Source organism: Camellia sinensis, chromosome 2 (assembly GCF_055761805.1).
Source record: "Camellia sinensis isolate YWXY chromosome 2, ASM5576180v1, whole genome shotgun sequence".
NCBI lineage: Eukaryota > Viridiplantae > Streptophyta > Magnoliopsida > Ericales > Theaceae > Camellia > Camellia sinensis.
The window spans coordinates 207501946-207515651 of NC_138962.1; the positions used below are offsets into that span (position 1 = coordinate 207501946).

Here is a 13706-nt window from a genome sequence, read left to right on the forward strand (position 1 = left end):
ATATTCGGTGATAGTCGAGGAACCCTTCAAAATTTGTCTTCTAGTGTGCATGGGGCAAATTTTAGAATGCATTTATAAAAAAGTTGAGTGAGAATAATAACAATTCCCTAAAAATATTATTAGAAATGAAAATATGCAATACAAACAACACACTGTCATCACTCAACCATCCGAGAAAAACATATCCATCTTTCCTAGGTAGTAATGTCATGAAATCAGCTTAGCAATGTCTAATGAACAACCAACATTACATTATTAAAAGGCTAATCCAATGTCTTACTAGGTAAAATTTCCAAGCCCAATCAAATTAGACTTTACAAAATGTGAGCTGTCATTCAAAGAATACACAAATCACATTCCACTCCTCAAAATTATGAGGTTTATAACCTATTCAAATCAGACAAACGACAACCAAATTGAGGAGACAGTCGTTAAAAATCAACAGATAACCTAGTTCCAAACGTAGGGGAAGAAGATTAATGAATTTGAATTACATTACACAGAAGAATAAACAACGAAGGATATAAGGAAGGGTAAAACAACATAATAGGTGAAACCCCTCCTTGTCCTAAACTAATTGAGGTAACCATCCAGTTGGACTTGTGCAAACACAATGAGAGAGAATTTGGCTGTACCAAAGCAATTGAACATCCATTTAAGCACTTAGGTTGCAGCGGCGAATGTAGGGGTGATCAAAATTGATATACTTGGTCCAGTATGACCGATACTTCATCATTGCCAATTCTAACCATGGTTTCATATTTCCGTTGTAGTGTATAACAGCTGCTTTCTCAATTTCAGACCGATCAACGCTGGGATTATAACCCAAACCAAGCACATGCCACGACTTGTTAAGTGGATGTGTTAGCCCATAAAAAGTTATCAGTCCCGGAGGCAAAGTTCCAAGCTTCCATAGTACCCTCTCTTCATTCTAACACCATCACAAGGACACAGATAAACAAACAAACAAACAAATAAATAATCTCCCAGAAGATTGGAAAAAAGCATTTCCCAGTGTGCAAATGCAATTGTTTTAAATTGAAGCGGGTGACACTAAGTTGACTTAAAACACATCAATAATACTACTACATACCAAGAATTTTTACATGAAATTATACCCAGAAGTATCCATGTGGCCTAGATTTTAGGATGTGCAGGTCCTAATAGGTAGAATTATTGTCCAATAAGTCCTGTGAAAATTAATGACATTTTTCATCAAACACTATTAAAAAAACGTCACTAATTGTTAATTTTCAGCGATAATTTGAAAATTGTCACAAAAAATGTCACGAATTATAAGTTTTAGCGACAGTTTAAAAAAATAGTCACAAAAAATAGTCACTAATTTTCAATTTTCAGCTATAGTTTGAAAAATTCGTTACAGAAAAAATCATCAATTGTAAATTTTAGCAACAACGTAGAAAAACCGTAACAAAAAAAAAAAGTCACTAATTGTCAATTTTTAGTGATATGCGCAAAAAAATCGACACAAAAAAATTATTTTTAGCGATAATTTTACTAGGACTTATTTTCAATAGGACTTGATGGGAATTAAGTCTAATTATTAGGACCTATTGGCAATTTATCCCAGATTTTTTTAATATATGCATGGACCCCAAAATACACAATTTGAAGCTCAACCCTCCCTTTTCATTCTGGGTAATTTTCCTGGTAAGCTTTGTAAGTTACTTGGACTATTCCTAAACACATCAGCGACAAAAAGACAAACAACCGTAAATCCAGGTCCTATAATAATTTCAAATAGAAATTAAGGAATATACAATAAGACGCCTACTATTTACTGAAACAATTAGCATCTATATCAATTTTTGGGTGTTTGAAGAGGCATGGTGTCACTAATTAGTAATTTCCCATGAAATAAACTAGTGTCACCCCAGAAAGTAATTGAGATGTAATGACACATCAAAGAGTTTCTACATAATTGAGATGGAAAGTGATGTTTTGAATAACTGACCATATTCTGCCACTTGTGATATATGCCCGTAATATCTTTCTTTTTCCACTCCTCGAGATCAAAAAAGTTCATCCCATATGCCCACCCACAAGCATTTGGATCAAAGTTTCTTGCAATATGTGGGTTTGAAAAGTTAAGATACTTGTCGAAACGGTGAAAGCTCTCACCACAGGTTTCCACTGCACCGTTCACTTTTCCATGGAGATCCACCGACCACAATCCTGTCAAGTCCTTCTGGACAACGATATCATCATCAAGAAACAGGATTTTATCCAGCTTGGGATAAACCTGCGGGAGATAAAACCTGAGGTGGTTGAGCATTGAAAGATATTTTGGGTTCCTGTACTTCAGATTAGAAGAGCCGGCAGTGGAATGATCTGCCTTGAAATAGTACTCCTTCATGGCAGAAGACTCTAGCTGCCTCAGAACTGGGCAGTACGAGGAGTTGAGCCACTTAAATTCATCAACATTTTCAACATGGATGGTAGCTTTTCCAGGCGGGTTCAACAGAAACCACATGTTCATGGCTCCAAAGTTCAGTTTATCAGTAACAAGATGAAACACATGTTTCTCTGGCTCCTGCAACACAGCCAAGTGGCATATTTAGGTTAGAGAAGGAAAACCAGAAGCAAAATTTGCATCAGAACCTGAATCCTAAATCATGAGTTTCAATCACTATATCAAGACATATGGACCATATTCAATGGTGAAAGATCAACCAAAAGGGGGGCACCCACTCCAAGAATGTCAATGCCAACAAAATCTATGATCAGAAGCAACTTCAAAGAAAATGATTAAAAAATGCTCCCCATCATTTTTTTTAAAAATTCAACGACAGTGCAAATAATCCAAACCATTGCAACTCTTTTTTGCATGCATATATCTATATAAGACCAATCTATTGTCAAGAGTTAATTAAGTTTACCAGAATACGCTAAAGCTCGAATGCTTCAGGTGCAAATTTCATCATACAAAGAAGTTAATATGCAAAAAAGCTTCAAAGTACGTCACTGCTTGTATTTAAAATCAAACAATGAAACCAACTAGAGACGTTGGTACAAAGCTCTGTACCTTCGCATTCGTAATGGTTGAATTGACAACAACTGATGCAGCCAAGACATTGTCAGAGAAAAGTGCATAATGGTATAGCTTTGGATTTTCCAGATTCTCACTCTTGGGGAACTTTCTTTTATCTGGTGGGAGGAGATAGTAATCAATGGTTAAGCGCATGGATAAGCAGTGCACTCCATTTGGAATAGTCTTGGCCGCTAACTGGCTCAGGAATGTGCTCTGCTTCTTTGAGCTCCTAACTTGTTCATCTGCTGACTGAAGCATTGCTCTCAGCTTTCCAGTGACTACTTTGCAATCAAACAGTTGCCCTCTAATTTTTGAGAGCAGTTGGCCCATAGTTTTGATTTTCTCGGGTGCACTGTATGACATTTTTTGTTCACAATAAAATGAAAAGTGCCACAACCATAAACATAAGAACAGGATGAAAAGCAAAAGACAACACATATACAATAACATTATACTCATGCTACCTGCGAGGTAGATCAGCATCTGTAGTTACCTCCCCTAAGGCACGCTGACTTTCTTTGAGCCGATTCTGTAGTTCTTGGGCCAAGTCATACTTATTTTTCATATTTGCAATGCTTATGTATACCCTTGCCATAATGATTTGATCTCGCATCAAGCGTACAGTTGAATCAGAGTTCTCGTTCTCATTTTCTTTCCTCCATAAATTATACTTTCCCAGAACTGCAGAGTCAACTGATTTGGAACGTTCAATGGCTGCATTTTCAAGCTTTACATTTACTTCTTCGTCTTGCTTTAGTAAGTCAGCTGCACGGCTTTCACGTATATTCTCTCTCAATTGCTGCAGAAAAATTGAAAAGGTGAAAATACAAACTCAAAAAAGGTTGTCACAGTTAAGAGAAGGCAGAGACATACTGAAAAAAACACAGAAGGTACAAGATGTTTTTTTAGGGCAAATTACAAACACCCCCCTCGAGGTTTGGTGAAAATACAGATTCCCCCCTGAGGTTTGAGAAATTACATCCCGCCCCCTGAGGTTTTTATTTTCATACAGATTCTCCCCTAATTTCCCCTAATTTGTTATGAAAATTTGACTCTCAGGGGCAATTTGTAATTTCTCAAACCTCAGGGGGGAATCTGTATTTTTATCAAACCTCGAGGGGGGTGTTTGTAATTTGCCCATGTTTTTAATGTTACAAAGGAACTAAAAAACAATGAAAGCACGCAATGTATCCATTAATGATATTTACCCTTCTTGGTAATTTTGCAGGTGTATCAACAAATTGAGAACGATCATCTGCAAGGACAAAAGGTTTATCATTTTAAATAAAAAGTGTTTAATCTAAGCAGTTAAGAGATCAGAGGGTACAAGAAAGATATAACCACCTGTAGAATCATCCTGTTTGCCTCTAGGGGTTGATTGTTTGATGTTTGGAACTATTTGGTTTTGCTTTAAGCAAAAAACCGCAAAGCAAAACACATCGTGTCAAAAACTGTAAGTTGACAGTTTTTGCATCATAAAAGATCAGGAAAAGCAGAAAGGTAAAATTCAAACAAAAAGCAGACAGTCATTCTGACCTCAACAAAAGTGGCATTATTATCAACTACAGTTTCCACACCAACAATTTTCCAAGAGGAAGACAAATTGTTTTTTCTCAAAAAATCAAGACTCAGAGGTACCAAATCATCTGTGTTGGCTGTGATGACTTCAATCACCTAAAATATATGATTAATTAGTTTGCCAGGTAAGAGGGAAAGTGTTTAAAGTGAGAAACTACAACTACTTATGAAAAAGTGAGAGTTTCCGCACTATAACTGGATAAACCCCTAACTATATCAACTTGCCTCTTTTGAGAAGAGAGATTTAACATCTTGCAATGCAAGCCTTTCTCTCCACTCTATGTTCTGCGCATTCAAAATTTTTAACTCAGTGAATAAGAGAAGCATCCCAGAAACAAAATCAAAGTATATAAGCAGCAGCAAAAGTATACCTCTTTATGAGGACCAGTTAAAGTATCATTTTGACCTGCAGAATAAGAAAAAACTAGTTTATAAATATGAGTTATCATGACATAGAGAGAATTTAAGTGAGAGGGAGATAACAGATTAAAACAGCTATCAAAATAATGTGGTACTTGAATGAATCTCCATTCTATGATTTAAGTGATCAATTAAATTGGCATAAAAAAAACCAAAGCATAAGAACTCAAAATTCAAACATCAAATTTGAGTCCATCTTTTCACATTTTTTTGTGCAAAACCATGCGAGGGTTCTTTAAATCATGAAATTAGAAAGAGAAAATGGACTGCCTAAAAAAATTGTTCTTGGTTTTTGCCTTATTTTTTTTAATTACATTATCGCTTTTGTAGAAATTTAATGTATAAAGAGAAATAGAGAGAATTAATTATGTATAGAGAAATAGAGAGAATTGTATTATTGATTGATATATATTGATTTTGATACAATGATTCATGATTCCTATATATAGAAGAGGGTGAGTGTGTAGTAGGTAAGGAGTAGGTGAAGTGGAGGTGGTAGTGGTGTAGTGGGTTAGGTTTAGTGGAGTAGGTGAGGTGGTAGTGGTGTAGTGGGTTAGGTTTAAGTGGGTGAAGTAGGTGGAGAGTAGGTGGATTTTAACAGCCCCCCGCAAACTCAAGGGGGATAGGAACTAACCAACTTGAGTTTGGAGAAACAAGAAAATACAGAAAAATAAAAGAGGATAAGAGACACTGTATGGTCTTGTCAGACCATTGGTGAAGACACTGGATGGTGGTGTCATAACGTTGTAAAGGACACTGTATGGGGGTGTCATAACCATGTAGAGGACACTGTATGGTGGTGTCATAACGGTGTAGAGGACACTGGATGGCGGTGTCAGACCGATATAGAAGACAGTTTATGGGGTCATGTCGGACCGTTGTAGCAGACAATGTTGTGACAGTTTACGGAGTCTTGCTGGACCCTTGTAGAAACTAACCAGAATCAATGTCGGGACAGTTTACAGAGTCTTGTCGGACCCATAAAGGAACTAACCGAAATTAATGTCGGGACAGTTTACAGAGTCTTGTCGGACCCATAAAGGAGCTAACCGGAAGTAATGTCGGGACAGTTTATAGAGTCTTGTCGGACCCATGAAGGAGCTAACCGGAATCAATGTCGGGACAGTTTACAGAGTCTTGTCGGACCCATGAAGGAGCTAACCGGAATCAATGTCGGGACAGTTTACAGAGTCTTGTCGGACCCCTAAAAAGTCGCACCCTCAAAAGGTGTGCCCAATCTTTCAAAAAAGGCGTGCCCAATCCATAAAAAGGCGTGCCATCAAAAGGCGTGCCATCAATCCATAAAAAGGTGTGCCAGATATGATGGCGAGGCACGTGAGTGCCTTGGCTGGCGCGCCCGTTTGTCGTCTGTCGGCAAGTGGCGCGCGATGCGCGGATCGGCCCTGGCTATTTAAACCAAGGGTGAGGCGGAGGCTGTGCATACCAGTCTGAAACCGCTGAAACCAACCCGTCTCTGAAAAACTCTGCCTCTTCGGAGAGAGAAACTTTGGAACACTTTGTAACCCAGAAAATGGCTTCGTCTTCCCGCGGTCTGCTCACTCTCTTTCCAGACCTCAATGAGTCAACAAGAGAGAGAACTGGTGCGGTGGCCAGTGAACCTCAACCAAACACCTCTGTGTTTGCTTCGTTGAACTTTCCGATGCGGTCGGTGGAGCAAAAAATGGCGGTGCAAACTGATATTGAGGCCAATCAGTATACTCTGAAGTCATGTGTGGAAACCATGACTGCGGTCACAAACTTGTCGCACCGGCTGCAGAGCAGGACAAATGAGGTGCAACAGTTAAACTCCCAGCTGGCTCTGCTCCAACGCATGTATAAGGATGCGCGAGCAGAGATAAGTGTGCTAAAGGCGGAAAACAAGGAGCTGAAACGGAAGGCCACCGTGATGTTCCGATTTGGAGGGCCGCCATATGCTGCAGTGGAGGAGCAAGGAGTAGTGATCATGCCCAGTGGAGTGGGAAACACGGAGGCAACACCGGCAAGGGCCGCCCAGGACGGAGGCAAGAAGAAAAGACCGGCGGCAGAGTAGAGAAGAAAAAATCCCACCTGTGAATGTGGTTGTTTGTTTTTTTTTTTTTTTTTTTTGTGTAAAATTGTGATCGGGGTTGATCCCTGAGATGAATAAAATATGGTTTGGTGTGCAAAGCTAGATGGTATGAATGGAATTGGAAAAAGATTAAAAATAAGGTGAAAGAAAAATAAAGAAAGAAATAATAAAAATATATTTGAAATAAAAAATGAAAGATGGGGGAAATAAGGAAAGTGGTTTGGAGAAAATAAATAAAAATAATGGAGTTTGAAATCAAACGGAGGAGAGATGATGATGTTTTTTTTTTTTTTTTTAATATATAATAAAAAGAGATATATATATATATATATATATATATATATATAATAAAGAAAGTGGGGAACAAGGAGTGCACCAATTAAGCTTTAGAATAAAAAAAAGTTTGGGCGGTGGATGCAAAGTGAGGAGAGAGAGTGGGTGTAAAGTGTTTGGTAGTGTAAAATGGATGAAAAGAAAAAATAAAGAAATAAAAGAAGAAAAGGAAAATGGGTTTGAATAAGATAATAGAATAAAAAGAGATAGATATATATATATATATATAAAATAAATAAAAAAAAAAACAAAAGTTGGGAACAAAGACTGGCTGTGAGGTTTAGGCTAGTCCTTTGACCAGACAAAGACTGGTTGTTGCTCTTTGGAATCCATGTTCAAAAGCTGCAAAGGTGAAAAAGCTTTGCTTCAAGAGGTGGATGATGATGAAGCAGATGCAGCAGCGGTGGCCATGTGCCCAACAGAGTGGGATGGAAGCTTGACCAAGGGAGCTTATAATAATCCATGTGTGTGTGGTGGGGTTGAAGTGTATGAAGCTCTGTGAGAGATAGAGAGAGAGGTTGATGCCGAGAGTGAGAGAGAGCCGTGGGTCTCCTTGGTTGGAGTTTTCCAAATCAAATAATGTCTGTGCAACTGTCTCCTCAAATTCAGTGGGTGCCGCATCCTGATCTTTGTGTATCTTCTTCCTTGAAGTGTACATCGTAACAGATCTTGAGAGGTGAAGCGAAGATCGTATCTGATCTATCTGTACCAATGAAGGAGGCCCCCGGTTCGGCTTCAACTCCAGGAGAGTGTAAAAGAAATTGAGAGAGAGAGTAGATGTGAAATTTGTGGCAGCGGAGTGAAGGTATGTGTAGAAAATTTTAGCGGAATTGGTTGAGGTCCAGCGGATGGCTAAGGTAAGGTTGCCGCCCGCCGGTGAAGCGAAAATATTAAGTTCTAAACCTGCTCTGATACCATGTAGAAATTTAATGTATAAAGAGAAATAGAGAGAATTAATTATGTATAGAGAAATAGAGAGAATTGTATTATTGATTGATATATATTGATTTTGATACAATGATTCATGATTCCTATATATAGAAGAGGGTGAGTGTGTAGTAGGTAAGGAGTAGGTGAAGTGGAGGTGGTAGTGGTGTAGTGGGTTAGGTTTAGTGGAGTAGGTGAGGTGGTAGTGGTGTAGTGGGTTAGGTTTAAGTGGGTGAAGTAGGTAGAGAGTAGGTGGATTTTAACAGCTTTCTCTTATGCATGAATGCTGCAACTCAAGATATATTTACATATAACACAATCATAGTGAGCTAGCTTAAAAATGACAAAAGAAAATATAGTCAACAACTAATTATTCTAATTCAAACACACTAAGAAGGATAGAAAAAGTCAACGCCATAATTGAGTTTAGGAAATTCAACTAAATACCTTTAAGCCCTATTTCCAAATGCAAATACTACTGAACCTATAGCCTTAAAATAACATAAAATTCATGCAAGTGTAATCAAATTACTGACCACTAGCATCATAGAATGGGGCTTCAACCCTTTTACTTAATGAAAACCATATTTTTTACTTAATGCATAACACTATTTGAACTACATTTTTGCCTTTATTTTTTTTTAATATTTACATCCAAGTAAAAAAACCTACTCAGCAATAGTTGAGAAATAAATTTGTAAATACATTATTTATTCATTTTGAATTTTTTTTTTAAATAAAGGGTAAATTACACCATTAGTCCTAATTTGAGCAAAATTTTACTTTGGTTCCTATAATTTCAATTTCATTAATCTAAACCCTACACTTGTCGGTTACCATTAACATTTTGAGCAGAAAAACAACACGTGAAACCAAAGTGAATTTCAAAAGAAATTATAGGGACATCGGTATAATATATTTATCTTTTTTCTTGTGCGGTAATTGCTAAAAGTATTACATGAGTTGCACGTGGCCTTTTTCCATCCAAATGTTAAACGGTAAGTGACGGAGAAACATCATTGAAACTTGACAGTCCGTTTGGATTGAATGATTTGGAGAGAAAAGAAAATAAATGGATTTCTCTTGGTTGTTTGGATTACAAAAGAGGAGAAAACTGTATTATGAAAAAAAAAAAAAACCTAAAGAGGAGAGAAATTGATTTGTCTTACAACCACTTTTTGAATCACTCCAAAATTGGAGAGATTGGGAGATAAAAGAAATGGGATGATTACTAATTTTATGTAATACCAAAGTTGTCCATCTAAGCACTAAAGACAAAAAAGCATAAAAGATTATTTTGGTAATTTAACCGGTAAGAGTTTCTTTTCTTTTATCCTATGTAGTCGCTATAGCATTTCTGGTTTAAACAAGACCCATTTGACTTTTGGATTTAGGTTTTTTTTTCTTGTATAGTTGTTCTTGCCTTGTTTTCCACTGTTTCTCCTTGAGTTGAGTTATTGAATTGTATTGGTTGCATTTGGAACAGGTTGATAGCTTGGTTTTTAAACTTTTGTTACCCAGAATTTTGCTCCTACGCATAAGTGGTCACTTCTTGCGCTTGAGCGGACCTTGTGAACTCTCAATACTTTTGCAAGTCTGCAAAAGTACTGAGAAGTGAAATTCTACGCTTGAGTGAAACTTTCTGCGCACGAGCGGTCTCAGCTCGAGTGGCCCTTATTGCCTTTGAGCGTTGGTTTTCTGTCTGTAAAAGTACTGAGGTTGTATTTCATGCTCGAGCGTCAACTTTTTGCGCTCGAGCAGTCACATCTTTGTGTCTTACGCTCGAACGTCACTTCTTACAGTCGAGCAGACTACGCGTATATCAGTCAGTAAAAGTCACTTTGTACATCATTTTTTCATTTCACTCTCTCTCTAAACTTTCTAAAAACCCTAGATCTCCACTCTCTCTCTAAAACTTACATTCTCTCTTCTAAAACACCTAGATCCATTGGTTTCTCTATCCTACTCCCTTTGAAAAAAAGGTAGAGCTCACTTGGAGCTTCATTTTCATCCAAGCAAAGTTAGGTTTCGGCATTGTTGAAGTTTCTTCACTCTCTCTTTCGTCTTCTAAGCTTGAGGTAAAAATTCTCCACACTCTTATATAAGTTTTACCTTGGTTATTTGCTATTTCAAAGGATTATAGTGGTTTGGGTTGTATTGGTAAAACCTAGGGTTTGAAATCAAAATGATAAAGAGGAGTTTTCAAAATGATCTTTTGGAAAAGCTTGTGGGTATGAAATTGGGATTGATATATGTTGAAATGAGGTGTTTCCTACATTAAAATTGATTTTCAAAGAGAAATGGGTTTTTGCCCAAAAATGTGAATATTTGAAATTGTAAAGAGAAAATGAAATTGATATGGAAATTGTGAAATTGGAATGATGATAATGATGAGGGTGGAGTTGGATATGTATTATCACTCCTATTTCGATATTGAGGAAAAGTGTATTTTAACGAAATTTATTTATCTGTTTAGAAATATTTGTTTTGGGTTATCGAGGGAAGATAGTTATGAGTGTTGTAGAAATTACATGAGAATTAGGTGAATTAAAACTAATTTCTCATCCATGTGCGTTTAATATTGTTGCTTATTTAATGTATTGAAAATGTATATGATTTTGAGAAAAATGGGTGAACGTTGGAAAGAGGCGTGTATCACCAAATCAAGTTGGCTTGCGTGTTCAGGGTAAAAATTTCAAAAAACGCGTGTATACATGGCTGCCAGTTCTCATGGACGAAATATCTATCAAAGATTGCATTGGTTTGAGATTTCCCCCTGTTTCTATTGTACAGGGCATGATTTGAGAATTGTGACATAAACTTGGCACGGCATGATTTTTGAAAGGAAATGTAAAACATTTTGGCATGGGCATTGCATATGTATTCACCTATAGCTTTGTTAAGATTTATACATTGTGTTGTAGTATTTCTACTGAACTTTGACTCACCCTATGTGGGAAAAATATTTTCAGGTGTTGGTGATATGGCTCTATCAAAGACTTAGCTTGGGAGGACTATGGAGTTGAATTCTCAGTGTTGTATTTTTTTTTCTAGTTAATTTTGTACAAGCCTAGGGTTTTATCTGTATTGAGCTAAAGACTCACTTTTGATGTATCCAAGCATTGACTTGGAAAGTTGTAAGCCTTTAAAGCATATGATTATCTGTTTAGTTTTCATTTTTTTTCACAATCTTGTAACACATGCTGTAGATTCAGGATATATTGTTTATGAATGTACATCGCATATGTCACATTTTGTATATCAAACTCTGATTAATGAAAGCTCATCAGTTCAATTATTTTTCTATTTATTAGTTGTTATGAGATGGGTGTATTGTAATTATTTTGGAGCGTTACACTATCCAAACAAGATTGGAGAGAAATCACAATATTATATTTTCTTTTCTCTCTAGCTTAACCAAACACGAGGAGAAGAAATCCTAATATATTTTTCTCTTTTTATTTTATTTTTTTATATTTTTTTATTTTCTCTCATGCTCGCTTGTTTAGGCAGAAAACATTTTTTGAAAATTATTTTTCATATTTTCTAGTATTTGTTACAATGAAAAACGAAAGTCAACAGAAAATATTTTCTTTTCCAATGATCAACAGAAATCAAGCCTATTTAGGTAGAAAATATTTTTCACTAAACATTTTCTAAACTAAATTTTTACCACTGTCGCCACACCAACACCAATACTGTCACCTCCACCACCACACCACTATCACCACGGTAAATGCCACCATCACTGCCACCGTCGCCAAACCTCCACCTCCACCACCACCTCCGCCTCCACCTTCTACAACCAAATATAGAAAAATATTTTCTCTGGAAAACATTTTGTAAAAAAAATATTCCATCTGAGCGTTAACTTAACAAATCATTTATTTTCTTCTCTTTTCTCTCCAGAGTGTAATTGAAAGTGTGGGGTTTCAATTGATGAAACTGAACCTATAACGAGGAGAGTAAAATTTCGCTCAAATTAGCAGGACCAACAATATAATTTACCTCCCTCTAAAAAAAAACATCATAATTTACCATTAAAAAAAAAGAAAAACCCATACGGGATTAAAGTGCTGCTGTTCCAAATTCAATAAGCAATTAACAAAACTCAATGCAAGAGAAATTAAGACAATGTGTACATGTAATCATAAACTGACCAATCAATGTCGAAGTATAGAGTCCTCCTCGTCCGACAAAGAAAATCAACGGTGCAAGCAGTGAAAAGGAGACAAGAATCACCATCCATGACAGAGATCCACTGCCGCTTCTGTTGCCTGTACCCGACAATACCCTCTTGACAGCCATTGCCTCTCCAAAGCCAGCAAAATTAACAACAATCAGGGGAATTAGAAAGACATAATTGACATAAATGCAAGGATGCGTGTGCAGAGACAGAGATTGAGAGAGAGAGAGAGAGAGAGAGAATTACGAGGGCATTAGAAGAAAAAACTTCCAGATTTTGTGGATTGCGAGTAAAATGTGAAATAGAGAGAGTAATCAGTGACCTAGGTGAGAGAGAGTGAGAGAGAGAGGATGTGACGAAGAGCTATCTGAAAATTCGACTTTTGCTCTTTTTGTAATGTTGTTCTCTGTCTCTGCGATGACGCTCTTTGCTTTTCCGTTTTAATGATTGCCATTCTTTTGTAGAATTCCTAATCTGACGTCGTTTTACCCCCCATGCCTCTCGCTTTCAGGCCGACACTACTTCTCTGAATTTTTTTTTTTTTTTTTTTTTTTATCGAAAAAAAAGGATTATGAGGTGTCATTACGGCCCGGAGGATTTGAACCTGATTATAGAGGGGAGGTCTCAAAGAGAACACTTTCACACTCCCCCAGCATTCGACCCTAGGTCATGCCTAGGGAGACGAGTTACTTTTTCCACTAGGCCACCACCCCGATGATTACTTATCTCTGGAATTAAAACTTAAAAAGTATCACCGACATACTTATACTTTTCTTTTCGTTTCTTTTTTAATTTAAAAAAATTACTTTTCCAACTGTAATCTCTATCAATACTTTCTATTTTTCTCCATATATTTTAAATATTCATTTTTTATTAAAAATATTTTTTCTCAATTTCTTCACCCTTTAAAGAAGAAGTACAATAAGAAATGAGAGAGTAACTACATATAATTCGTTTTCGGTTATCAAAAAAAGTAACATAATTTGCTTGTTGATCTTGAAGCCTCAATGGACATCTTGTTTCCAAAAATAAATGCCAGTGGTGTGCTGCATTGATCAGCCTCATCACAATTCTAATCTGAGTTATGAAGAGCCACACTTTGCCAGTTACTTTTATTGAGATCAAAATGGTTAGGTCACCAC

The 13706-nt window shown here is 36.7% G+C and overlaps 1 protein-coding gene across 2 annotated transcripts; it reads right to left on the bottom strand.

Annotated features, from left to right (window-relative positions):
• Positions 1 to 289: 289 nt before the first annotated feature.
• LOC114257812 (polygalacturonate 4-alpha-galacturonosyltransferase) lies at positions 290 to 12966 on the bottom strand. Of its 2 annotated transcripts, none has more exons than XM_082916666.1 (11): positions 12811 to 12966; positions 12539 to 12691; positions 5002 to 5036; positions 4856 to 4915; positions 4589 to 4726; positions 4397 to 4460; positions 4261 to 4307; positions 3517 to 3851; positions 3047 to 3404; positions 1976 to 2554; positions 290 to 931 (listed from the first exon to the last, which is right to left on the bottom strand). In XM_082916666.1, the coding sequence occupies exons 2-11, from the start codon at positions 12684 to 12686 to the stop codon at positions 656 to 658; spliced, it is 2040 nt and encodes a 679-aa protein (XP_082772792.1). In that variant the 5' UTR covers positions 12687 to 12691; positions 12811 to 12966; the 3' UTR covers positions 290 to 655. The 2 variants fall into 2 exon arrangements, with proteins under 2 accessions (XP_082772792.1, XP_082772791.1); XM_082916665.1 differs by having other exon boundaries at positions 12539 to 12699; positions 12810 to 12948.
• Between the last annotated feature and the right edge of the window lie 740 nt (positions 12967 to 13706).

What these genes read in the sequence shown, in the direction of transcription:
- LOC114257812 (XM_082916666.1), bottom strand. Translation starts at nt 12,686, where the DNA reads ATGGCTGTCAAGAGGGTATTGTCGGGTACAGGCAACAGAAGCGGCAGT. An exon ending in GATGCTGATCTACCTCGCAG is followed by an intron (nt 3,405 to 3,516) that starts GTAGCATGAGTA and finishes AATGTCATACAG; the next exon opens with TGCACCCGAGAAAATCAAAA. An exon ending in CAACCATTACGAATGCGAAG is followed by an intron (nt 2,555 to 3,046) that starts GTACAGAGCTTT and finishes GCTGTGTTGCAG; the next exon opens with GAGCCAGAGAAACATGTGTT.